This window comes from Mytilus trossulus, chromosome 6, assembly GCF_036588685.1.
Source record: "Mytilus trossulus isolate FHL-02 chromosome 6, PNRI_Mtr1.1.1.hap1, whole genome shotgun sequence".
In the NCBI taxonomy this organism is placed as follows: Eukaryota; Metazoa; Mollusca; class Bivalvia; order Mytilida; family Mytilidae; genus Mytilus; species Mytilus trossulus.
The window spans coordinates 76,997,170-77,025,052 of record NC_086378.1 but is presented as its reverse complement, the minus strand read 5'-3'; the positions used below and the strand labels follow the sequence as shown (position 1 = coordinate 77,025,052).

Below are 27,883 nucleotides of genomic sequence, written 5' to 3'. Positions count from 1 at the left end.
TAGAATTGTCAATGATAACAGCAAGGAAGAGCCCAGTTCCAGAATATCAATGGCCACTCGGAAATAAATCTCTGCTTACAGAAACAATGAGTAGAGTTGATTTTGTACGAGAACCAGTCGGAGATTGTTACAAGTTTGAAAAGAAACCGGAACAGCTACCATTTGATGCAATGTCTTTTGGTCCAACATCAGACGATTTGAAATATTTGAAAACAAACATTCGAGACGACTCGGAATTCAAGAACCTTTCGATCTCCTTGTTTGTTTATCCTATCGGAACACCAAAAGGGACATTATTACATTATGTATTGGGACAAGAGGAAAAGATAAGAATTAATTTTATTATGACACACACTGTTGTTTCATTCCGTGATGAATATGCCAATCCCACTGGATTGGTAGCCGAGGAAGATTTACTTGAAGCAAATGAATGGAACCATTTGTACATAGAGCGTCAGTTTGAATCAGGACGGATTAAGATTTACGTAAATGGTGAAGAAAAGGTAAATGCAAATGATGACTTTCAGAAAAATATTCCAATGCCAACAGGAGGAACAGTATACCTAGGAAATGCTGTTGCTAAGGGTGCGTCAGAAGACGACCAACAATTTACCGGTTACATCACGTGCTTTCAAATATATACTGAGCTAGTTCCGAAAGATAACATAAATGAAATGTGGAAAAATTGTCTACAGAAGAATTGGAAATATCAACCACCAGGTAAGCAAATACATAAAAATAAAAATAAAATTATCTTGAACTTGAGTCAATATCTAGTTCAAATTCAGACTTTCAGGCCAGCTGAAGGCCACCTCTTGGTGCGCCGGGAATTTCTCGCTGTATTGAAGACCTGTTTGTGACCTTCTGCTGTTGTCTGTTTTATGGTCGGGTTGTTGTCTCTTTGACACATTCCCTATTTCCATTCTCAATTTTATTTTCATTAACTCGCGTGCTCGAACATGAACTCATATGAGAATAACGAAATTACTTTTTTTTCTTTTTTTTAGACTCTTGTCACCGATTTCAATATTCAAATACAGATATTCAAATAAGAGTATGCAGATATTTCGTCGTCATTGTATCCTGCTTCTAATGAGTTACTACAAAACAGATCTCTGATTTCAATTGGCTCGACAAGCACGCTAGTTTCGATAGATCTGAATTTTAATCTGATTCAGAAGAGGGAATCCTACTCAATTTGCAATTATCGGCAGGGCCCATCTTTATCCTTTTTGTATACCATGTTGAAACAATGTCACTTTTTCTACAAAAAAAACATGAGCAATAGTTGAGAATGTAAACCCCACTTGTACCAGGCAATGTAAGTAACCTTTGTCTTTATTAATTGGTTCACGTTTAGTTTCTTTTGTGTTTCCTTTGTATCCGGTCTGTTCCATACTCGTCGGTTTACTTTATATGCAGTCTGTCTCTCCACTAAACATATCAGTAATCACTGAAATACAACATAAAGTATCTATAAAATTAAAGATATGGTATGACTGTCAATGAGACAACTCTCCACAAGCGACCAAATGACATAGAAATTAGCAACTATAAGTCACCATACGGTCTTCAAAAAGTAGTCAGCTTATTAACCAGTTTATGTTTATGATAGACAAAAGAAGTTGTGGTGAGAGTGTCAAGGATATAACTGTACATTCAAGTCACTATTTGAAAAAGTAGTTTTAATGTCCCTTTGGTATCTTTTGCCTTTTTGCCGAATAATAGTTCGTGATTGTTTGAAGAGAAGGTGCATATATAGTTACTATAATTTATTTGTAACGATTGAGTATGTATGAATGCACAGATTCAATAGGTAAGATGGTGTTTCTTATATCAATTAAATAGAGCTCAAGCTTTAAAAAAGATACGTTGTTTTGAAACATTATTCTTTTCGTTTTAGTGTTTTATCTTATTCCAAACGAGAATTTGAAATGTTTGAGTAGCACCCCACCTACAACACCTGCCCCTCCTGCTATTACAAATCTTGTAACAAGAAATATCTTGGGCATAGAAAAGGAATGGAACGAATTTCGACATCAATTCAATTGGAAATCTAGCCCAAGAACAACTGGTTACTTCATGGTGAAAGCACGTGACATGAAACCTTCACCATTCTCCTTTGGGATTGTCAACGCAACAGACACAAGCGTATGCACTCGACTGTGCATGCGCATAGATGGTTGCCAGTCATTTTCAATGGACGAACGAATCGCGGATTACGTTACATGCCATATGTATAATTCTGTCTATGGCGATTTGGTTGCAGACCCTGGTTCAAAGTATTATACTATTGTAAATGTAGACTAACATTCTTGTTTGCGCATGTATTTGTTGATAAACAACGACAAAATGAAAACATATGTATTCCGTAGAAAATACATAAAACATTCTTACTAACTTAACTAAGTAACCACTAATTGAAACAATCAAAGAAATCTAGAGGGTTACAACTAGTTTATTTAATTACATAAATAACGTGTGTTCTCAAGTAACATGAATTGGTGTAAACGTGAAAATCTGATAAAAAAAATGTAGACAGTTATTTGAATAAAATTAATACTGTTCATATTTGTTTGCCTCATTTTGAAAACAATTCTGTATTAATTATAAGGTTCATGATATACCCGGCATTTCTGTAATTAAGAAAATAAACTCCACGTTCTTGCAAAGCGGTCGTGTTGTACCGACTGACAAATCAGCCAATAATGTATTGATGCTATGACAAAATATGCTACACAGAAGTGATCCAAAACATAATAATCAATTCTATACTTATAGGGGCGTACCTTCACAGACAGTCAAGTTGTAAACAAGCATATCACTGTCATTTCCCGACTTAGAGTCTCTTTAAGTTCTTCCTACACATTATATATGTACGTTACAGCGACGCAGTCTATCGACAGGTAGTAGGTATTCCTATGGGCACCTATTACTATTGCGTCCATTTAATAGCAGATTTACTCCTGTGTTGCTATGAATCACAGCTATGGCCAAACACAGGAAAGACATGTCATTGTTACCTTTAGTTGACACATTCAACCATACTAACCGTTATCTCAATCCTATATACTACCGAAATTTACCAAAAGGTTTTGACTTTACGTAAATCTACCATAATCAGCAGTAGTTGTCTTTTTTCATATTTAGACATTTCGATTTCTAAAGGGAAAATCCAATCTAACAATCACAGCAAATAGACAATTTTTCATTTCCTATTGTTAATTTCCTTTTTTAGAGATGTCGACGTTTTTTTGGCTGCTTCATATGATGTTCGTTTGTTATGCCCTTTTGTGGAGTGATGTCATACATTTTAAAGAACATAATCAATGTATCACTGGTAAATTATCAGGTAAGATTGCGTTATCATAAAATACTTACAACATGTACCAAATCTCAAGTATATTTGGCTTTCCCTGTAGAAAACATGGTAAAACGGTATTTCACATCCTAAATGTGATCCATGTAAAGAGTAAAATAAAAGGAAAGATATGCAATCTATGTGTAAAAAGTAAAATCACAAAAAAAAACTGAGCTCCGAGAAAATTCAAAACGTTATGTCTTTAATTAAAGTCTCAAACATGTCAAACAAATGGATCACAACTGTCACATTCTTGACTTGGTTCAGATATTTCCTTATGTAGAAAATAGCGTATAAAACCTGGTTTTATAACTAGCTAAACCTCTGCATAACATTCCATTATGTTGACATTGTGTGAACAAAACAGACAAACACAATCGTTAAAAAATGTAAAAATAATGAGTCGTACAACAGTCAACATTGTTCACACTATAAAACAATCCAATATATGTCAACAATTCAAGACAATTTTTCATTGGTATATACCCAAACAAAGTTTTCCTCATTGGAGTTATTTGAAAAATTAGGACAAAGACTGTTTATATCTTTGATAAATATCTTGATAAAAGTTAAGCTTTACTTCCAAATTATGAATACTCAGTTTTTAACAAATATAATCAGAGATATATGATAAGTATATTATATGTCTCTGATATAATGTATGGAAGAATACCAGCATCCTATATTATTAATAAACATTTTTTGGTTACACATATGGAGGTATCATTAGGTTAATCGTCTTTCATATTTAAAAAAAAATCTAAACCAATATTTCAACATTGATAATACAACTAAAAAAATTGAATCTCTCCTAAGTTAGAATATTTTTTTTGGTGTTTACATCTATATAAGGTATACCTTATACATCTTGAATTTGATTTATTTAAAAAAAAATCCTTCATACATATGTGCTATAAAACATTCACTTACTTTCTGGCAAGGTGCAGATCTAGTTTTACAACATGTAATTTCACTGACACACATTAAAATAGATTTTATTGTATGGTCATATATATATACCGATAATAGAGTAAAATGATTGGATTGAAAGATGAAAAAGATCTCTGTAATTCGTATATACCAATTTTAGTGATTTTTTTTATATTGATATGCTTTGAGGGATATAACGTCTCAGACATCAAATCAAGGCAACAGTAGTTTATCAGAATGGAGCTATTATTTGATATTTTTAGGGAGTATAGGATAAGATACGACAAAAGGCTGTATAGGAGTTTTGAGTAAAAGGAAGACAAGATTAGCAACTTAAAATAAGATAAAAAAGGCAGGATGACAATTTATTAAAAAAAAGTCAGGATAAACATAGAAAAAAGACAGGACCGAATAAGTAAAAAAAAATAAAAGAGCAAAACAGATATCACAACCACACACAAATTAATGAAGGACAATTTTTATTATCCAAGCCCCACATAATAATCAAATGGTAGCTCCTTAAATCGATTGAGAGAAAATAATCCCGGGATGGTAAAAGTTTGGCAATATTTAAAGTTATAAATGTTAAAAAAGAAAAAGGAATTGTAGAAACATAAGATAATTTTCTAATTCAGAATAATGCAAATGATCAAATCACATTAAATCACATAAGCTTAGAGATATATAAAGAAATTAAAATATGATTTTTTTTCTCTTCAATTATCAATGAGAGTGAAATAATTAGTAGATTTAAGCAGCCAGTATGGTTCAATTTTGTCAAAATAAACTCAGAAACATTGCTGATGAATTATGCAAGTGAAAAAAATGACCTCATTGAACCTGTAAATATGTGAACTTCAATTTTACTCATTAGCTAGAGATGGATAACGAATGACTTATGCGTGTAAAGATATTTATAGGAAAATAATGTCAACATTGAAAGTGAAACAAAGGTAAATTATTTTATATACTGATTTGATCCACAAAAAATCATTCTTATACAGGTGAAAACGAACAAAAACATATGTTTTTAATCTATAATATGAAATTAAGCAGACATAGAACACCCAATTGCACGAGTTCGCTTAATTTATTAATAAATATATTTATGTTAATATCGCTTATATGTTCACCAGAGGACTTCGGAGGTCAACTCTATAGTCAAAAAGATGGTGTCTAGACTATAATACACACGAAACGAAGCTACATGATATCTAACTCATGCCTTGTAAATTGTTTATATTAGACTTTTAATAGTTTGGATAAATGGTTTACGTTGTTATACACCAAATATGAGAATTTGAGTCAAAACGGTTAGTATGAATATGACAGCTAGTGCCCCTTGAAGTGGAAAGACTAAACACTGTCTGCAAGAAGAAAGAATTTAAACTAATAAAATACAATACTTCCAGACCTGAACGGTGTGTTGTAAACAGGTAATGCTTTATTTTTGTTAAAACTTACAAAATTGAATTGGCAGGAAACAAGATAACTGATTTAGCAAAGGAATGACTGATTTATATTCTTTTTAGATACACATTATATCATTGATAATAAAAACATTATAGCGAAATATATATTCATAAAATTGAGAAAGGAAGTGGTGAATATGTCGAAGCGACAACCACCCGACCATAGAGCAGATAACAGCCGAAGGCAACCAATGGGTCTTCAATGTAGCGAGAATTCCCGCACCCGTAGGTGTCCTTCAGCTGGCCCCTAAAAATATGCATAATAGTACAGTGATAATGGACGTCATACTAAACTCCGAATTATACAAAAGAAACTAAAATTAAAAATCATACAAGACTAACAAAGGCCATAGGCTCCTGACTTGGGACAGGCGCAAAATTGCGGCGGGGTTAAACATGTTTATGAGATCTCAACCCTCCCCCTATACCTCTAGCCAATGTAGAAAAGTAAAAGAATAACAATACGCACATTAAAATTCAGTTCAAGAGAAGTCCGAGTCCGATGTCAAAAGATGTAACAAAAGAAAATAAATAAAATGACAATAATACATAAATAACAACAGACTACTGACAGTTAACTGACATGCCAGCTCCAGACCTCAATTAAACTGATTGAAAGATTATGTCTTCATCATATGAATATCAGGCACACTACCTCCAATTAGGGGTTTAGTATCATAATATCATAAAATATATGAGAAGAACATAACCCGTGTCATGCCAACAACTGTTTTTTTTAGAAATAAATGTGTTTAGTTCCGATGCAAAGACCCTATCAGTTAATCAATATTAAAGCCAAAATATGCAATCTTTAATGACCTGACAATAGTATCGTAACTATATCCCCTTCTTATAAGTCTATTTAAAGGTTTTGTTAGTTTCTGAGGAGAATACTGACATTTTTGTGCTTTATAAAGAATATTTCCATAAAAAATTGGATGTGAAATACCTGAACGTATAAGATGTCTGCATGTTGAGTTATATTTACGAATTATTTCCTTATACCGGTGATAAAATTTAGTAAATGTTTTGACCAGTTTGTGATATCGAAAGCCCTGGTGTAATAATTTTTCAGTAATACATAAATTTCTCTCGCTAAAATTTAATACGTTGTTACATACACGAGCGAATCGTACGAGTTGAAATATATAAACACCATAAGATGGTGACAAGGGAACGTCATCATCTAAAAATGGATAATTAACAATAGGGAATGAAAAATCATCTCTTTTATCATAAATTTTTGTATTAAGCTTCCCGTTTATGATATAGATATCAAGATCGAGGAAAGGGCAGTGGTCATTATTATCCTTAGCTTTATTCAAATTAAGTTCTACAGGATAAATTTCTTTAGTATACATACTGAAGTCGTCATTATTGAGAGCCAGTATATCATCCAAATATCTAAAAGTATTGTTAAATTTTTGTATCAAATGTTGTTATGATGGGTCTTTGCTAATTTTAGTCATAAATTGTAACTCATAACAATACAAAAACAGGTCCGCAATAAGTGGTGCACAGTTAGTCCCCATTGGAATTCCAATAACTTGACGATATACGGAATCTCCAAAGCGAACAAAAATGTTATCAAGTAAAAATTCAAGCGCATAAATAGTATCAAAGCATGTCCAATTGACATAATTCTTTTGTTTATTGCTACTAAAAAATGATCTAAAAGAGTTTGAACATATGTACTCGCATTCCGACTTTTTAAATGCCCAGTTAATTAGGGATGTGATTTTTTTCTTAATAAGAATATGAGGCAAAGTGGTATATAGGGTAGAAAAATCAAAAACTTTGAACAGATTCAAAATGACCAATATATGCATGCAATTTATCAAGTACTTCCAACAAGTTTTTGACACTCCAAATGTAATTAATTCCACTATTTACAAAGGCCTTATTTGAACAATTTATTATCAGGTTTTTTATTGTACCAAGTGTACTAGTAAGTAAAACAGACAATTTAGTAGTTGAACAATGGCTAGAAGATGAAATAAATCCATATTTGTAAGGTTTTTTGTGCAGCTTCGGAAGCCAGTACATAGTTGGGACTTTCATTGTGTTTGGTTCTGCTTGTAAAGAAGTAGCTAAAAGTTTATGTTTGTTACAGATGTCTTTTTCTGAAAAGGAAGTCATTTGGAATGTTGGTGAATTCGTGATTTCCTTTTGCAGAACCTCTATATAAAATTTACGTCAAACAATAATGATATTATTAGCAGCTTTATCAGCCGGGACAAAAACAAATTCCTTGGCTAGTTCTGTTAGTTTATTTTTACGCGAAATAGGGTTTTTTTAAGTTTTTGTTAATAGTAAAATGTTCTTTAAAATGTTGAATTCGAATATCAACTATTTTCATTACTGAATTAAAAAAAGAGTCCAAAGATTTTTTGTCAACTTTTTCCCGTTTTACCCATTTCAAACAGTAGGCACGGAGTGAGTCGTGGATGATATTACGAAACTCATTCCAGTTAATAGTTGACGGGGGACGATATTTAGGTCATTTACTGAGAAATGATTGGATACAATGGATACAATACAAATACATTACAGTGCCCATATTAATTAAAAATAGTATAATTACATATTAACTATTCAATGTATTACTGCAAGACACAATATACACTAAATGTAACGGATCACATCAAAGACATCAAATAAGGCGATAAGTCGAGAATGCGGTCTACATAAGTATCCTTATTCTTCAAAACTACATATAATTATCTCTTACCGATTATGATCTCTATATAGAATAATGATGTGTATCCGAATTAAGAGATAACTGTATTGTATTTGAAGATTTGCGGACGTCCATCGGTTGTTTTACTGTCGCAGATTTAGTTTACCTGGCGACGAGTAGCGGAGGCAGTTAATCGGGTATTTGCTACAGTAAAACTACCGTTGGACGTCCGCAAAGCTTCAAATACTTTACAGTTATCTCTATTCTAATGCAAAACCAGTTCATATTTAAATTTCAATCATTATTTCAGTGTAAAATCTTTATTAAAGACAATTCCGCGAAAAGATGTTATCTTCTTTGGTCCCTACACTACCCTACACACGTCAAAGGTATGCTACCGGCGTCAAACATAAACACCGGGCGTTTTCTTGCTTCTTTGACGCTTCAGAAGGTAATAAAAGTTGACAAACAGAAGACTTTTAGATGCAGCATATGGAACGCCATGACTGTCTTCTGATGTTGATTGTTTTATATGTTCGGTGCTTGATGCATTATGTTCAGTAGTATGTATTTTATGTTCAGTAGATATCCTATTATGTTCAGTAGTTATTACATTATGTTTAGTAGTTTTTACATTATATTCGGTGCTTTGGTTATTATGTTCAGTAGTTTCATTATTATATGCAGTGGTATTTAAATTATGTTCGGTACTTTGGACTTTATATTCAGTACATTTTTCATTATGTTCAGTACTTTCGACATTATGTTCAGTAGATTCAATATTATTTGCAGTACATTATGTAATACCTTCAGTAGTCCCGGTTTCTTTATATTCAGTAGATTATTCATTATGTTCAGTAAAAGCATCGGTATTATATTCGGTTCGTTCAACTTTATGTTCAGTGGTTGTATCATTATGATGATGTAGTAAAAGTCGGTAAGTCAATAACGGAAATTGTCGGGAAAAAACGAACGCGGATATTTTTGACGGAATACCTTCACATGATTGAATGAAAATGGAAGAAATGGAAGCAGTTTTAAATCGATGTTGTTTACGTTCCCAAGTTGGCATTTTCTACCAGGAAAAAATAACTCCTGACTCAATTTGTAAGTTGTCGCTACAATATTTTGCATATTTTGGTATGAGGACAGGAGTAAAATAATAAGCTTGTGTTCATTTTAGCAGCAATATTTTTGACTCAGAATTATAACAAGTTTTTCATTCCCAAAGAAGCACTAGAATCCCTGCTTGAAATCGATTTAACTGTTATGGAAATTAGTGAGATGTTTAGTGTATCGGAGAGTACAATTTATCGAAATATGAAAATGTATAATTTGAGTAAACTTGAATTTTCTAATATTTCTGACGAGGATTTAGATGATGTTATTGCAAAACAGGTAGTGAAGTCTCCTTGCTGTGGAGTGATTCTTCTAAAGCAGATATTAGCCCAACAAAACAGTAAGGTTTGTTTCAAAACCCTAGTCCTAAATTGAATATTTTTAAACACTAGTATGTTTCTGACCTTTTCCAGGCTTGACGATGCGGTCATTCGATGTTCAGTACTTCAGTTGTTTGATTAAAGTTCGTTATTACGTTCTTACTTGTGTTATACTTTTACATCACAATCTCATGTTAGGGGAGGGTTGAGATCCCCGCGCTAACATGTCTATCCGCGTCGTATATTCTGTATATATGATGATGTGTCTGTCTTCAACCATGAGCCTGCAATTCATGATTGATTGTCGTTTGTTGGTGTGTTACATATTTGTTTTTTATCACTAATACGACATTAGTTACTGTATATAGTAATTCGTTTTAATTGTTTTATAGCTGAATTGCAGTATGGGCTGTGCTCATTGTTGAAGGCCGTAAGGTGACATATAGTTGTTAATTTCTGTGTCATTTTGATCACTCAGTGTGGAGAGTTGTCTCATTGGTAATCATACCAAATCTTTGTTTTTACATTGACCATTTGGTATATGGCCGTGTTTTAAGCGACACGTACATACATGTCATACATTAACTATTTGAAAGAAATCAAATCGTTATTTACTAATGGGTGCCGTTGGTGGTTCACCGGGATTTTCTTAGCATGTTTGAGATAGTAAACTCAGGGTGTTAATTCATAGATCAGACAAGGGAAGTGTCAAATGTGTCATGTATATTTTGAACATAGAGAGGCTTACCTCGGCAGCTTTGCCAAAACAAAGACTCCTAGCAAACAACATGTTTATAATGGCACCACATTATTAATGCATGTACCTGTCCCAAGTCAGGAGCCTGTAATTCAGTGGTTGTCGTTTGTTAATGCGTTACATATTTGTTTTTCGTTAATTTTTTTTTACATAAATAAGGCCGTTAGTTTTCTCGTTTGAATTGTTTTACATTGTCTTATCGGGGCCTTTTATAGCTGACTATGCGGTATGGGCTTTGTCCATTGTTGAAGGCCGTACGGTTACCTATAGTTGTCAATGTTTGTGTCATTTTGGTCTTTTGTGGATAGTTGTCTCACTGGCAATAATATCACATCTTCTTTTTTATATTGTAGATTTTCTGTTTAAATAAATGATAAAGTTGCCGATCCGGTACATAAATAGATCGGTTAAAAGGCTTTTTTTTTAAATTTTAGTTAGATTGGAAAAGCTTAATACAAGGGTTAGAAATTGCGAGCACAAAGGGGGGGGGGAGGGTCTTTGACAGGGTAATTTTGATCTTATGAATTCTACATTTGAAAGATTAATATACTACATGTATTTATAATTAAAAGAGAGAAAAAACAAATGTGAAACAAATTGTGAATGGTCTTTCTTCCATGCCTAGAACTTGCTTCCATTGAAATTTTGCAAACATCCCAGAACAAATCACATGAATGATTAATATTGACCATTTGGTATAATATATATTCAAATATGATGTAACGTGTTGCGAAATCTATGCATTTTTGAAAACAGCCTGATCCGAACTTTTCGCATCTTAATTATGTTGAAGCAACGAAAATTCTGACCTGGAATTATCAAAAAAAGACCAGGGGCGGATGCAGCAAATTTAAAAAGGGGGGTCCTAACTCAGGTCAAAAAAGAGAGGGGGTTCCAACTACGTGTCCCCATTCAAATGCATTGATAGTCTAACAACCACATAAGTCAATCAGTTTTTGATTAATGAAGCGATCTTGCTTCTTTCAGAACACATTTTAAGCATACTATGGATAATAATATCTGTACCAGATCTTTATTTGATTTTAATATATAATTGATAATGTCAACAATTCCAACTAAATCAATGTTGATCGTATCAGATATCGTGATTTTCAGATCTATTGTAATGGATCAGAAACGTACTAGTGTTTAAAAATATTCAATTTAGGACTGGGGTTTTGGAACACTCAGCAACAAACCTTACTGTTTTGTTGGGCTAATATCTGCTTTAGACGATCACTCTGAGTGATTCTTCTAAAGCAGATATTAGTCTCCACAGCAAGGAAATTCCACTACCTGTTTTGCAATAACATCATCTAAATCCTCGTCAGAAATATTAGAAAATTCAAGTTTACTCAAATTATACATTTTCATATTCCGATAAATTGTACTCTCCGATACACAAAACATCTCACTAATTTCCATAACAGCATACTAACATATGAATTGATTTCAAGCAGGGATTCCAGTGCTTCTTTGGGAATGAAAAACTTGTTTTAATTCTGAGTCAAAGATATTGCTGCTAAAATGAACACAAGCTATTCTTCATTCCATTATTTTTCTCCTGTCCTCATACCAAAATATGCGAAATATTGTAGCGACAACTTACAAATTAAGTCAAGAGTTATTTTTTCCTGGTAGAAAATGCCAACTTGGGAACGTAAACAAAACCGATTTAAAACTGCTTCCATTTCTTCCATTTTCATTCAATCACGTAAAGGTATTCATGAATAAAACGTCCGTCAAAAATATCCGCGTTCGTTTTTTCCCGACAATTTCCGTTATTGACTTACCGACTTTTACTACATCATCATAATGATACAACCACTGAACATAAAGTTGAACGAACCGAATATAAAACCGATGCTTAAAATTACTGAACAAAATGAATAATCTACTGAATATAAAGAAACCGGGACTACTGAAGGTATTACATAATGTACTGCAAATAATATTGAATCTACTGAACATAATATCGAAAGTACTGAACATAATGGAAAATGTACTGAATATAAAGTCAGAAGTACTGAACATAATTTAAATACCACTGCATATAATAATGAAACTACTGAACATAATAACCAAAGCACCGAATATAATGTAAAAACTACTAAACATAATGTTATAACTACTGAACATAATAGGATATCTACTGTACATAAAATACATACTACTGAACATAATGCATCAAGCACCGAACATATTAAACAATCAACATAAGAAGACAGTCATGGCGTTCCATAGCAGCATGTTAGTTTTTTGGCTTAGTATTGTAGAAATTACATGTCAATACATTCAGCAATTCAAAATGTCGGCTTCCTTTGTTACAGACAAGGAGATTGAGAATTTTACGCTAACTGTCATCCAATCAGAACCATTGATACAAAATAATTGCATCAGAATATCAAATAACTTGCAATGAATAAAAACTAGACAACGTACGTACGTCATAGGCGAAACGTCATTAAACTTGAAAAAGGGAAACATTATAATGTTCATGAGCGCAACGTTACATATGCGCAAATACCCCAAAATAGTATCTACAAGTATTATAAATAAAATAAATGAATTCAACAATAATAAAAAGAAGAAACCCAACAATTTGGAATTACATTTCAAATCTAACACTTAACATGATTCCAATGATTAATTAGCTCATAACATTAAACATTTATAGTTTTGCGTTTATAAAAGAATGTTCTGTATAAAATATATATACAGGTGAATAAACACAAAATATAAAATGTATTTATCAGTGACGTAAAATCTTAAAGCTGACATCATGATCAATGAATTTATATTTTTTAAATTCTTAATTCATTCATATCAACTTAAAAACAAGATTTGAGAACTGTCTCGTAATGACCGAGAACAACGAGGAAAGGAAATGCTTTACAATATAAAATTAAGAAGATGTAATACAATTCCCATTTAGAAATCTCCGAACCAGAGACCAAATGACGTATATAAGAGCCAGCAACTGTATATTATCATTCGGACTTTAACAATGAGCAAACGCCATACCGCAAAGCAAGATAAAAAAAGAGCCAGAAATGAAAAATCTAAAAGATTTGACACTATTCTGGACTGCATAACTCAACTTTCACATGCTTTCAGAAATACGACTGGTTACACTGTATCTTGACTTACATCTAGAAATTGACTTTGATGTTTGATTGAAAATCTATTTCATGCACATGTGATGATTTCAGTCTCCAAATTCTGAACTTTCCATTTGTATGTAGCAAAATTGCGGAAAGGCCTACATATGACGTAAATATCATGGAGCAGTTAACTTTACTGATTCCCGTGCCTGAAATCCCTATCATGATTTCATCGTTAAAGTTTTACAGCTGATATAGTTGTTATTAAACCAACGGTGCCAAATGATGAAGTTACATTGAAGTCATTCTTTCGAACGCATGCACATGTTTGTTGACCGTTACGGAATTTGACGTCAAATGACGACATATATGTTTTATGTGTCCCAGCAACAATTCCGTCCTCTTTTCGTCGAATTAAGACTGATCACCCAACTTGTACTTACAATAGAAACAAGACGGAGAGTGTCACATGAGGATCAGGACTGTCTTTCCCTTCCACAACACATGATAACATCTCAAGATTTTAATTGGTTCGAGTTGACGAGTCTTTATTTTATAATGTTGATATTTGTAAATAGTTGTTTGTCTTTTTTGAAAAATAGGATGATGAGTTTTGATTGAGAAAACTAACAGCCTTGTTCATTACAAAATAATAAGCGAAAAATATAACAAATACGACAGACGAGAACCATCGACAACCTCTTAACTACAGGCTCCTTACATACAGGGACATACATATAAAGAATATGGCAGGATTAAACATGTAAGTGATAGTTCAACCTTCTACTTACTTTGGGCAATGTTGTAACAGCACAACATAAGAGCAAACTATAAACATCTGTTGGAAAGGTCTATCTCATTAACTAGATCTAAATAAAGAAGAAAAACACATTTTTGTCATTTTTGTGGGTGTTTATGCCATGGCAGATTTTTATCGACATTTGATTTTGAAGATCTTCCCCATTTCTTTTTTTTTAAATTGAAATATTTGAAATTTGTGTTAAAAAATTATTTACATATAGTATAATTTATTATTCATTATTATCTTATCGTTCCCATCATATATAAATTAACCCCTTTATACCCAAAACAAACATTACAACCCTTTTAGAAACCAGACAAGTAAGCAAATAGAGGGAAAGAACAGAGTCAGTTGAATATTCTAAAATGAGTAAGTATTCAATCAGTCTATTTTGCAAGCTTAAAGTGTTTGGGTTTAAAAAAAAACGCCTGTACCAAGTCAGGAATATGACAGTTGTTATCCATTCGTTTGATATGTTTTTGAGGATTTCATTTTGACATTTGATAAAGGATTTTCCTTTTTAATTTTCCTCGAAGCTCAATATTTTTGTGATTTTTTTTTTAAAGAGTTAATGTTTATCCACTGTGAATTGATCACGCTGCTTGTATCAAAATTATAACATTATATCATCTACATGCTTTACCTTATAATGTTTATTTTAGATCCAAAATACCTAAATGGAAGTGAAAGATGAAAATTATTTCCAAGACTCGTTCGCAAAAATGCAAAAGTGGTTCCAGGAAGGTCTATTTTACGATGTTACGCTGAAAAGTGGCACAATAATCATCAAAGGACACAAGCTGGTTCTTTCTAGCTTATCTGATTATTTCAAGAATATGTTTCTGTATAAAACAAAAGACGAACAAGATTAGAGCGAGGAATATTCAGTGGATAAGAGCATAATCTAGCCACATGTCATAGAGCTTAAGGTAAATTTTGCATACACTGGCAGAATTCTAATTGATGATAGTTATGACCAGGATCTTCTCATTGCGTCTAATTTTCTACAAACGGAGTTCATTTCATCAGAATGCGAGATATACATGGTCCAAAAAATAACCATAGAAAGTGTAAAATACATTTGATAGAACTTTCAAATCGGTTTAATCTAAGTGTACTGCTTGATGCAATATGCATGTTTGTTTCAAGAAATTATGACGAAGTGTCGGACATTAAATCCTTTTGAGAACTATTCCTGAAGGAATTTAGTTTAGTCAAAGATAATTATAATTTCACTGCTATGAAAAAAAGTAAAATCATAAAAATACTGAACCTAGAGGAAAATCAAATTGGAAAGTCTATAATCACATGGCAAAATCAAATAATAAAACACATAAAAAACGAACGGACAAGAACTGTCATATTCCTGAGGTACAGGCATTTTCAAATGCAGAAAATGGTGGATTAACCCTGGTTTTATAGCGCTAAATCTCTTACTTGTACAACAGTAGCATCACATTTGATAATATTGATAATGATGCGTGAATAAAACAAACAGACACTATAGGAAAAAATGTCCCAAATAAAAGTACAAAGTCTTAATTCGTTAGATCACACTCGTGAAAAGGGAACGGGATTGAAGTTACGAGATAAGAAAATACGGCATTCCACTTCACGACTCCGAAAGCAGTAGTTTCCAACTTGGAAGTATTTGAATTATAATGCCTTAGAAATGCATGTACACTTTGATGAATCAGATGTGAACACTTTATCAAAAACAATTCGTCTCCATCATATACTCAATCATAAATTATAATCCTGGTGTCTTTTTACACCACTGGGTCGATGCCACTGCCGATGGACGTTTCGTCCCCGAGGGTATCATCAGCCCAGTAGTCAACACTTCGATGTTGACATGAATATCAATAATGTGGTCTTTTTAATATATTTCCTGTTACAAAACTGTGATTTTTTCGAAAAACTAAGGATTTTCTTATCCCAGGCATAAATCACCTTAGCCGTATTTGGCACAACTTTTTGGAATTTTGGATCCTCAATGCTCTTAAACTTTGTACTTGTTTGGCTTTATAAATATTTTGATATGAGCGTCACTGATGAGTCTTATGTAGACGAAACGCGCGTCTGGCGTACTAAATTATAATCCTGGTACCTTTGATAATTATTAATGACTTGAAGAAGTTACAAGAAATACCAGTCTTAAATTTCCACATATCAGCAATTTACTTGTCCCCGCAGACAAAGCCCCAAATAACATCGTTTTTGTCTGTAAAAGTCATTACATTTATTGCTTGATAAACGAATTAGGTATAGACAATTCACTTGGAAACTCAACATATACCCTCACGACACTTACCAAAGAGGAAATCCTGGATAATCATAGGTCTGTTCTTTGTTCCTTTGGTATTTCAACCAAAGATGAAGAACTGGATCTACCATCACTGTATTGGATACCTAAACTACATAAGTGTCCTTACTAACAGCGGTATATTGCTGGGTCTTCCAAGTGCTCCACAAAACCTCTTTCTAAATTATTAACATCCATTTTATCAGCAATCAAACACGGGCTTCAAAGTTATTGTGAAACTGCCTATTCTAGAGGTGGCGTGAATCAGATGTGGATACTTAAAAATTCCAAAGATCTTTTAGAGTACATACAATCTAACTCTATTTCATCTTGTAACAGTATTAAAACATTTGACTTCTCTACTCTTTACACAAGTATTCCACATTCCAAACTTAAAGACAAATTAAAAGAGTTGGTATTACTTTGCTTCATAAAAAAGAATGGCCAACGTAGATACAAGTATCTTGTCTTAGGGAGGGATAAATCCTACTTTGTAAAGAATCACTCTGATTCAAACAAAAAATTCTCTGAAACCGATATTATCAAGATGCTTGATTTCTTGATTGACAACATATTTGTTACTTTCGGAGGACGTGTTTTTCAACAGACTGTCGGCATCCCAATGGGAACAAACTGTGCCCTCTACTTGCTGACTTGTTTCTTTATTATTATGAGGCTGACTTCATGCAGGAACTTCTTAGGAAGAAAGATAAGAAGTTAGCAATATTCTTTAACTCTAGTTTCCGCTATATAGATGACGTTCTTTCACTAAACAATTCAAAATTTGGTGACTATGTGGAACGCATCTATCCCATCGAATTGGAGATAAAGGATACTACAGATACAGTTAAGTCAGCTTCATATCTTGACTTACATCTAGAAATTGACAATGAGGGTCGGTTGAAGACAAAACTTTACGACAAAAGAGATGATTTCAGCTTTCCAATTGTGAACTTTCCATTTCTAAGAAGAAACATTCCAGCAGCACCTGCATACGGGGTATATATCTCTCAATTGATACAATATTCCCGTGCTTGCATTTCCTATCATGATTTTCTTGATAGAGGGTTACTGCTCACAAGGAAGCTATTAAATCAAGAGTTCCAAATGGTGAAGTTGAAATCATCCCTTCGTAAATTTTACGGACGCCATCACGAGTTGGTTGACCGTTATGGAATAACGATTTCACAAATGATATCGGATATTTTCCTTACGTCGTAACTACAATCCCCTTCCCTTTCATGAATTTGACCTACCGAATTAGACTATTTACCGGATTTGTAATCACATAAGCAACACGACGGGTGCCGCATGTGGAGCAGGATCTGCTTACCCTTCCGGAGCACCTGAGATCACCCCTAGTTTTTGGTGGGGTTCGTGTTGTTTATTCTTTAGTTTTCTATGTTGTGTCATGTGTACTAATGTTTTTCTGTTTGTCTTTTTCATTTTTAGCCATGGCGTTGTCAACTTGTTTTAGATTTATGAGTTTGACTGTCCCTTTGGTATCTTTCGTCCCTCTCTTCTTTTACTCCTGAATGATCAACATTCTGGCTCAATTGTTAACAAATCTAACTTAAAATATAGAAAATGTTCTAATAATTTTAAGATATTTTTAAAAGGGACATAATTTTGAAACTATTGTGTCACCAGTGTTGTCATAGATGGAAAATCTTCACGTTGTTTTGTTAGTACGGATAGCAATGACAGGCCGAAGAAAGTTAAACTCACTTTTATGATGTGTGGACTTGGGTCAACATTAGTAAGAACATCCATAGTATACAAAAGCGGCGACATGGTTACACATGGACCAGAAAGAAATCCGATTTCGAACATGAATATGAACTTGAAAACGACGAAGTAATTACAAAGGTGTTTTTTAAATATCATGAAACATTTATTTGTACCCTGAAATTTAAAAACAATTTTGATAGAGAGTTAGGACCATTTGGCGATTATTTAAACAAACACATGGATATTCCTTGGAGATCCGAGTCTGGCTATACAACAGGTTATTTACATTCTTAGACTATTGTTTCAAGCTGAAATAGATCTAACTTACCGAAATGCATTGAAGCTCTTCAGTTTTTCTGGGTAACGTTTTCTACAAAAAAAATTGTCGAACAGAATTGGAAGATTTTGAAAGTGATGACGATTTTTACGCTTGATTTCTAAGTTAATCTTAAAATATGCGAATAAACAAAGAGCCATGTCAATTAAATATTGACCCAAGTTCTTATCCCAATGCAAACTTTAAAAAGAAGAGTACATTAATATAATATGAATTTAAAACAAGATTCAAATGATGTGGCAATTTCTTGAGCTACCTTTCAAGTGAAGGTTGCCAATGTCTAGTTTTTTTTTTAACTCTTCTGGTTTACTTCAAATGCCAGAGTTGTACCCGCCAAGCAAATAGTTATCAAAGGTACCATGCGTATAATTTAATACACCAAACGTGCATTTCGTCTTCATAAGACTCATTAGTGACGCACAGATAAAAATAGATATAAAGCCAAACAAGTAGAAAGTAAATGAGCATTGAGGACCAAAACTTCCATAAAGTTTTGCCAAATACGGCTAAGGTAATCTATGCCTGGGATAAAATACATCCTTAGTATCAGTAATAATAAAACAGCAAAACGCAAAACTGCGAGGAAAATTCAGAAAGGAGAGTTCGCAATTAAATGGACAAAGCATAAGCTCAAACAATTCAAACAATTGTATCACAACTGCATATTCCTGCAAGACTTGGTACATGTAGAAAATGGTAGTCTGATACATCGCTCACAGAATATGTCCTGAATGCTCTTCCTATATTGGGGAAATGAGGTCTCGTTTTCTTTTTGGCGACAATTGCAGGTAATATCAAGATATGATTTTGTCCAGTTTAATTATTTGATAATTTAAGCTCTTTTGTTAGTCAATTTATTGTATATATATATTTATATATATTTTGGTTGTTATGGTCGATACTATTTATTTATTGTTAAGAATAGTTAATCCCTTACTTTGTAGTAGTATGTATGCATGTTATGTTTATGTCTTTCTTTATCCTACATTGGCTAGAGGTAAAGGTGTTCAACCCCACACGTTTTTGAGCCTGTTCCAATAGTTATCAAAGGTACCAAATCAGAGAACCAACTCCGGTTGCGGGAATTTCTCGCCGTGTTGAAGACACTTCGGCTGTTTTCTGCTCTATTGTTGTTGTCTCATTGACGTATTCCCCATTTCCATTCTTAATATTATTTTTATTTATTGTTGTTTTCAACGGTATCCGTATTAGTTTATGAAGTAAAAATGAAACATACAAAACATGTGTTTTTATTTAAATGAAAAATGTAACATACTGAAGGCATTATCACCAGGTAACAGCAGCATTTAATTTAACATAAAATGCGCCCTTTCCTGATAATGATAGCATACACATTCACAAGAACAGGGTTGCGTTCAATATCGTAATGGCTACGTAGTGCTTCGTAGATTTATGAGTACATAGATATTGATATCAGCTAGACTAGCTACTCGTTCAGTAGACAAATATCTACGATATTGAACGCAACACTACATACATATTGTTGTCATTTTGGCACAACTTTTTGGAATTTTGGATCCTCAATGCTCTTAAACTTTGTACTTGTTTGGCTTTATAAATATTTTGATATGAGCGTCACTGATGAGTCTTATGTAGACGAAACGCGCGTCTGGCGTACTAAATTATAATCCTGGTACCTTTGATAATTATTAATGACTTGAAGAAGTTACAAGAAATACCAGTCTTAAATTTCCACATATCAGCAATTTACTTGTCCCCGCAGACAAAGCCCCAAATAACATCGTTTTTGTCTGTAAAAGTCATTACATTTATTGCTTGATAAACGAATTAGGTATAGACAATTCACTTGGAAACTCAACATATACCCTCACGACACTTACCAAAGAGGAAATCCTGGATAATCATAGGTCTGTTCTTTGTTCCTTTGGTATTTCAACCAAAGATGAAGAACTGGATCTTCCATCACTGTATTGGATACCTAAACTACATAAGTGTCCTTACTAACAGCGGTATATTGCTGGGTCTTCCAAGTGCTCCACAAAACCTCTTTCTAAATTATTAACATCCATTTTATCAGCAATCAAACACGGGCTTCAAAGTTATTGTGAAACTGCCTATTCTAGAGGTGGCGTGAATCAGATGTGGATACTTAAAAATTCCAAAGATCTTTTAGAGTACATACAATCTAACTCTATTTCATCTTGTAACAGTATTAAAACATTTGACTTCTCTACTCTTTACACAAGTATTCCACATTCCAAACTTAAAGACAAATTAAAAGAGTTGGTATTACTTTGCTTCATAAAAAAGAATGGCCAACGTAGATACAAGTATCTTGTCTTAGGGAGGGATAAATCCTACTTTGTAAAGAATCACTCTGATTCAAACAAAAAATTCTCTGAAACCGATATTATCAAGATGCTTGATTTCTTGATTGACAACATATTTGTTACTTTCGGAGGACGTGTTTTTCAACAGACTGTCGGCATCCCAATGGGAACAAACTGTGCCCTCTACTTGCTGACTTGTTTCTTTATTATTATGAGGCTGACTTCATGCAGGAACTTCTTAGGAAGAAAGATAAGAAGTTAGCAATATTCTTTAACTCTAGTTTCCGCTATATAGATGACGTTCTTTCACTAAACAATTCAAAATTTGGTGACTATGTGGAACGCATCTATCCCATCGAATTGGAGATAAAGGATACTACAGATACAGTTAAGTCAGCTTCATATCTTGACTTACATCTAGAAATTGACAATGAGGGTCGGTTGAAGACAAAACTTTACGACAAAAGAGATGATTTCAGCTTTCCAATTGTGAACTTTCCATTTCTAAGAAGAAACATTCCAGCAGCACCTGCATACGGGGTATATATCTCTCAATTGATACAATATTCCCGTGCTTGCATTTCCTATCATGATTTTCTTGATAGAGGGTTACTGCTCACAAGGAAGCTATTAAATCAAGAGTTCCAAATGGTGAAGTTGAAATCATCCCTTCGTAAATTTTACGGACGCCATCACGAGTTGGTTGACCGTTATGGAATAACGATTTCACAAATGATATCGGATATTTTCCTTACGTCGTAACTACAATCCCCTTCCCTTTCATGAATTTGACCTACCGAATTAGACTATTTACCGGATTTGTAATCACATAAGCAACACGACGGGTGCCGCATGTGGAGCAGGATCTGCTTACCCTTCCGGAGCACCTGAGATCACCCCTAGTTTTTGGTGGGGTTCGTGTTGTTTATTCTTTAGTTTTCTATGTTGTGTCATGTGTACTAATGTTTTTCTGTTTGTCTTTTTCATTTTTAGCCATGGCGTTGTCAACTTGTTTTAGATTTATGAGTTTGACTGTCCCTTTGGTATCTTTCGTCCCTCTCTTCTTTTACTCCTGAATGATCAACATTCTGGCTCAATTGTTAACAAATCTAACTTAAAATATAGAAAATGTTCTAATAATTTTAAGATATTTTTAAAAGGGACATAATTTTGAAACTATTGTGTCACCAGTGTTGTCATAGATGGAAAATCTTCACGTTGTTTTGTTAGTACGGATAGCAATGACAGGCCGAAGAAAGTTAAACTCACTTTTATGATGTGTGGACTTGGGTCAACATTAGTAAGAACATCCATAGTATACAAAAGCGGCGACATGGTTACACATGGACCAGAAAGAAATCCGATTTCGAACATGAATATGAACTTGAAAACGACGAAGTAATTACAAAGGTGTTTTTTAAATATCATGAAACATTTATTTGTACCCTGAAATTTAAAAACAATTTTGATAGAGAGTTAGGACCATTTGGCGATTATTTAAACAAACACATGGATATTCCTTGGAGATCCGAGTCTGGCTATACAACAGGTTATTTACATTCTTAGACTATTGTTTCAAGCTGAAATAGATCTAACTTACCGAAATGCATTGAAGCTCTTCAGTTTTTCTGGGTAACGTTTTCTACAAAAAAAATTGTCGAACAGAATTGGAAGATTTTGAAAGTGATGACGATTTTTACGCTTGATTTCTAAGTTAATCTTAAAATATGCGAATAAACAAAGAGCCATGTCAATTAAATATTGACCCAAGTTCTTATCCCAATGCAAACTTTAAAAAGAAGAGTACATTAATATAATATGAATTTAAAACAAGATTCAAATGATGTGGCAATTTCTTGAGCTACCTTTCAAGTGAAGGTTGCCAATGTCTAGTTTTTTTTTTAACTCTTCTGGTTTACTTCAAATGCCAGAGTTGTACCCGCCAAGCAAATAGTTATCAAAGGTACCATGCGTATAATTTAATACACCAAACGTGCATTTCGTCTTCATAAGACTCATTAGTGACGCACAGATAAAAATAGATATAAAGCCAAACAAGTAGAAAGTAAATGAGCATTGAGGACCAAAACTTCCATAAAGTTTTGCCAAATACGGCTAAGGTAATCTATGCCTGGGATAAAATACATCCTTAGTATCAGTAATAATAAAACAGCAAAACGCAAAACTGCGAGGAAAATTCAGAAAGGAGAGTTCGCAATTAAATGGACAAAGCATAAGCTCAAACAATTCAAACAATTGTATCACAACTGCATATTCCTGCAAGACTTGGTACATGTAGAAAATGGTAGTCTGATACATCGCTCACAGAATATGTCCTGAATGCTCTTCCTATATTGGGGAAATGAGGTCTCGTTTTCTTTTTGGCGACAATTGCAGGTAATATCAAGATATGATTTTGTCCAGTTTAATTATTTGATAATTTAAGCTCTTTTGTTAGTCAATTTATTGTATATATATATTTATATATATTTTGGTTGTTATGGTCGATACTATTTATTTATTGTTAAGAATAGTTAATCCCTTACTTTGTAGTAGTATGTATGCATGTTATGTTTATGTCTTTCTTTATCCTACATTGGCTAGAGGTAAAGGTGTTCAACCCCACACGTTTTTGAGCCTGTTCCAATAGTTATCAAAGGTACCAAATCAGAGAACCAACTCCGGTTGCGGGAATTTCTCGCCGTGTTGAAGACACTTCGGCTGTTTTCTGCTCTATTGTTGTTGTCTCATTGACGTATTCCCCATTTCCATTCTTAATATTATTTTTATTTATTGTTGTTTTCAACGGTATCCGTATTAGTTTATGAAGTAAAAATGAAACATACAAAACATGTGTTTTTATTTAAATGAAAAATGTAACATACTGAAGGCATTATCACCAGGTAACAGCAGCATTTAATTTAACATAAAATGCGCCCTTTCCTGATAATGATAGCATACACATTCACAAGAACAGGGTTGCGTTCAATATCGTAATGGCTACGTAGTGCTTCGTAGATTTATGAGTACATAGATATTGATATCAGCTAGACTAGCTACTCGTTCAGTAGACAAATATCTACGATATTGAACGCAACACTACATACATATTGTTGTCATTGGAATTACATTTTTAATCTAGTTTATATATATTTTAGGCACAGGAATTTGTCCCAGACACTATGTATTTTCCGTGTGAGCTTCAACGTGAGATATTGATTTTGATTTTGATTTTAATTGTTTCTCAATCACGTCATGCATTCCAATAATAAACCTCCGTTCTGGAACGTACAAAACGTTTTTAAATGTTTGATGTTTAAGTTTTACGACGGAATATGATATCTTATTGTTATACTGGTTTAGAATGCAAAAGATTAGATCGACGATTCGCTATTTTTTTTTAATTTAACACAATGATAGTGTTGTCTTAAATAACTATTTTGATCTGAGCGTCACTGATGAGTCTTATGAAGACGAAGCGCGCGTCTGACGTATTTAAATTATAATCCTGGTACTTTTGATAACTATTGACCATATACGATAGCAATCGGGTTAACTGGTGGGTGATTTGAAATCTCGTTATTGAATTTAAAAAGTAACTATATTCTCTCTGAATTCTCATTTATCAAATTAAAATAATATTGAAATTAAATAACTCGAGTTGATATCAAGCGATATTTATTTCTCACTTGTTATAAAACCTAATAAATTGTAAATAATCAAACACCGGATTATTTACAAGTATTGGTTCCTCCGTATGTATCAGATACTAATAATTATAACCTGCGAAATAGACATAACATTAATATACCATTGCATCGTCTATCAGTTTATCAACAGTCTTTTTTTCCATCTTCTATTACATTGTGGAATAAATTAGATTTGAATATTCGTCAAATTCCTACTTTCTTTTCTTTCAAGTTACAATTGCAAAAGCTGTATTTTCATAATGTAAAACCTCCTAGGTACTATTTTTATGGAGATAGACTGTTATCTGTATTACATGCAAGGCTACGCAACAAGTGCAGTGCACTTAGCGCAGATTTAAACAAGGCCAATTTAGTACATGATGCATATTGTGCATGTGGGTACACTAGTGAAAGTTTTGAACACTATTTATTATATTGTAATAACTTTGCATCGCAAAGAAATGTTATGCTTACTGAACTGACCCACTTAGACATTCCTGTTACAATTGAATTGTTATTGTTTGGTAATGACAACTTAGATACAAAAGACAATTTTGTAATATTTTCTGCAGTACATAAATATATAAAAGAAACTCAACGTTTCTCACTCTGATAACAACCTTGCTGGTTATTGTTTTATTTACTAGTCTAAAGTACAGACGATGCATTGTTCGAATGATTGATTTATTGTTCATAACGGTTAACATAATGTTTCGCCTCAATGGATTTCAATTATTGAAGTTAACACAAAAACGATACTTACATTAAATATACGTTCTTGTCATCCTTTTATCCGCATTTTTAACGTCAGAATTTAATGTCCGTATCACAATTATATATATTCACAATATTGCATGTTACTTTTACAACTTATACAGGTAAATATTATAGAAAGTCATTTAAAAACACACTAATAACAGTAGGTGTTTTCCCTTTAGACCGATCGTTTGGGTGTGTTTGATTATTTAAAAGAAGAACGTTTGATATCCATTGAGCCGTTTCTATTATTCTTTGTGTATAAATATTATAATAACAATAGTTGTGATTTATTTAATTATTTTTCATGCCTTCATGCTTATTAGAAAAATACAAATTTATGTTATGTGCTATATAAATATAATGTATATTCATGTATATTATGGAGAAGACGGAACTAAGTTGGAAAACTTGTGTCTAATCCATTTGTTTTCAACAATAAAATATGTTTAAACTATAAAACCTAAAACATTGTTTGCAAGAAGGCATAATTCAAACACATTATATATATAAATATAACTACTCGAGTGGAAAGACAACCACTGCGGAACAAAACAGATCAAGTGCTAACAAGGTAATCATATCTAATTCTTGTAAAGTACATTTAATACGTATCTATAATACTTGATGATCAATAACCTTTGTACGGGATAATATAAGATAAATTAAACTCTGATATATATGTATTTTATAAAACAATTTTTAATCTGTTAATTTATTTAACTAATTGATCAATAAAAGTTGACAAATTAAAGGGGAAGTTTTTCCAGGAAAAAATATCTGTGTATTTACATGTCCACAAATAGACCTACAAAGGTGAGTATTATGGTATTCTGAGAAACAGTGTCACCCGACACTGTTATATATATAGGAGAAAATGAAGTCCTAGGTATTTCTATTTTATCGGCAACTATTTTAGTGATGAAAGAAATCTTTAATGTTTTTTCCATCATTTCAAAAGTTGATAATAATTTTAGCTCTTTCGGTAGTCTAAAAAAAGTCCTTTTTTTATTGTTAAATGGATAGGTTGACAGTATAATGATGATCTAGATATGGTTTATTTAAAAAAATAATTATGAGCTAAATGTACCTAAAATCAATAAGTTGTGTAAAAGACAATAAACAATTCAAACTAAAAAACTAACGCCCTTTCTATGTTAAAAAAACAAATATGTAACACAACAACGACAACCACCGAATATCAGGCTCCATAATAACAGGCAACATAATAACGAGCTATAAAAATCAGTTCAAGGGATACTTGTTTTAAACATTATTCGATAATTTAAGTAAAGCATATACAATATATGTTAAGATAATTCTTCTTTACTGAAAATCATAAATATTATAATATTTTAAGTCATCGTCGTCTTATATTAAATTAGTTTTCGTTAAAAGGAGGTAGAAAGGAAAGTACGGAAAGTCGACTAACTTGATTCGGAAATTGAATCATTCTCCCTGAGTAGTTTGTAATCAAGTTGCCTCACTGCGTTTTTGCCACGATGGTTTTGACATTGATAGCGGTGTTGCCATTACAGCATATTTTAAATGTATGGTTCATTGCCAACTGCACTTAAGTTTTCTTGCGTTACCAGATTAATATAGTACTTACTGTTAACATCAGAATATTTGCAATAAGGGTAATATTCTTGAAGTGACAATTATATATAATATGCAAAATAGAATTAAAAAACGAAAGTTACCCTTTATAGTTTTAGTGGGTCTATTGTGAACTTACTATTCTAAATATCTACTTTCGACTTTCTCTTTTTTATTTTATATTATCTCAAAGTCTAATCAATTATTGATCTCATTTAAAGTCATATGAAACCTCAAATTAAAAAAATATGCATATGTTTTTTTTTATAACTTAATGGATAGTTTTCATTAAACAGCTTATGTACATATACCCTTTTCAGGGGAAAATTCTTTAATTTGTCCACATTTAGAAGAAGTTTACATATTTCTAATTTCTTGCTTCCAGGAAGCAATTCGCCGACATATTTTCCGTATGCATAGTGACCTGATCGTAACCCTCCTCGTAAAAATCCGGCGATCGCAATACACATGAATCTGTCATTAAAATAATCTATTATCTGATTGTACATAATAAACACGTGCTCAATGCCCATGCTTTTTGTTATTTGTTTACTATAAGATGACAATCGTTAAACTTCGGCTTCAAAACACAGCATTTAATGAGCAGCC

The 27,883-nt window shown here is 32.8% G+C and overlaps 1 protein-coding gene and 1 long non-coding RNA gene across 2 annotated transcripts; one reads left to right on the top strand and one right to left on the bottom strand.

The window, feature by feature from the left end:
* Positions 1 to 2,527, top strand: LOC134721889 (uncharacterized). The gene is made up of 2 exons (XM_063585162.1): positions 1 to 720; positions 1,904 to 2,527. Exons 1-2 carry the CDS (start codon positions 12 to 14, stop codon positions 2,308 to 2,310), a joined length of 1,116 nt encoding a protein of 371 aa, XP_063441232.1. The 5' UTR covers positions 1 to 11; the 3' UTR covers positions 2,311 to 2,527.
* On the bottom strand, positions 1,267 to 26,126 carry LOC134721890 (uncharacterized). Its single transcript, XR_010107942.1, has 3 exons — positions 25,683 to 26,126; positions 22,831 to 22,872; positions 1,267 to 1,453 (listed from the first exon to the last, which is right to left on the bottom strand). It is a non-coding gene; the product is annotated as an uncharacterized LOC134721890 (long non-coding RNA).
* Positions 26,127 to 27,883: the final 1,757 nt, after the last annotated feature.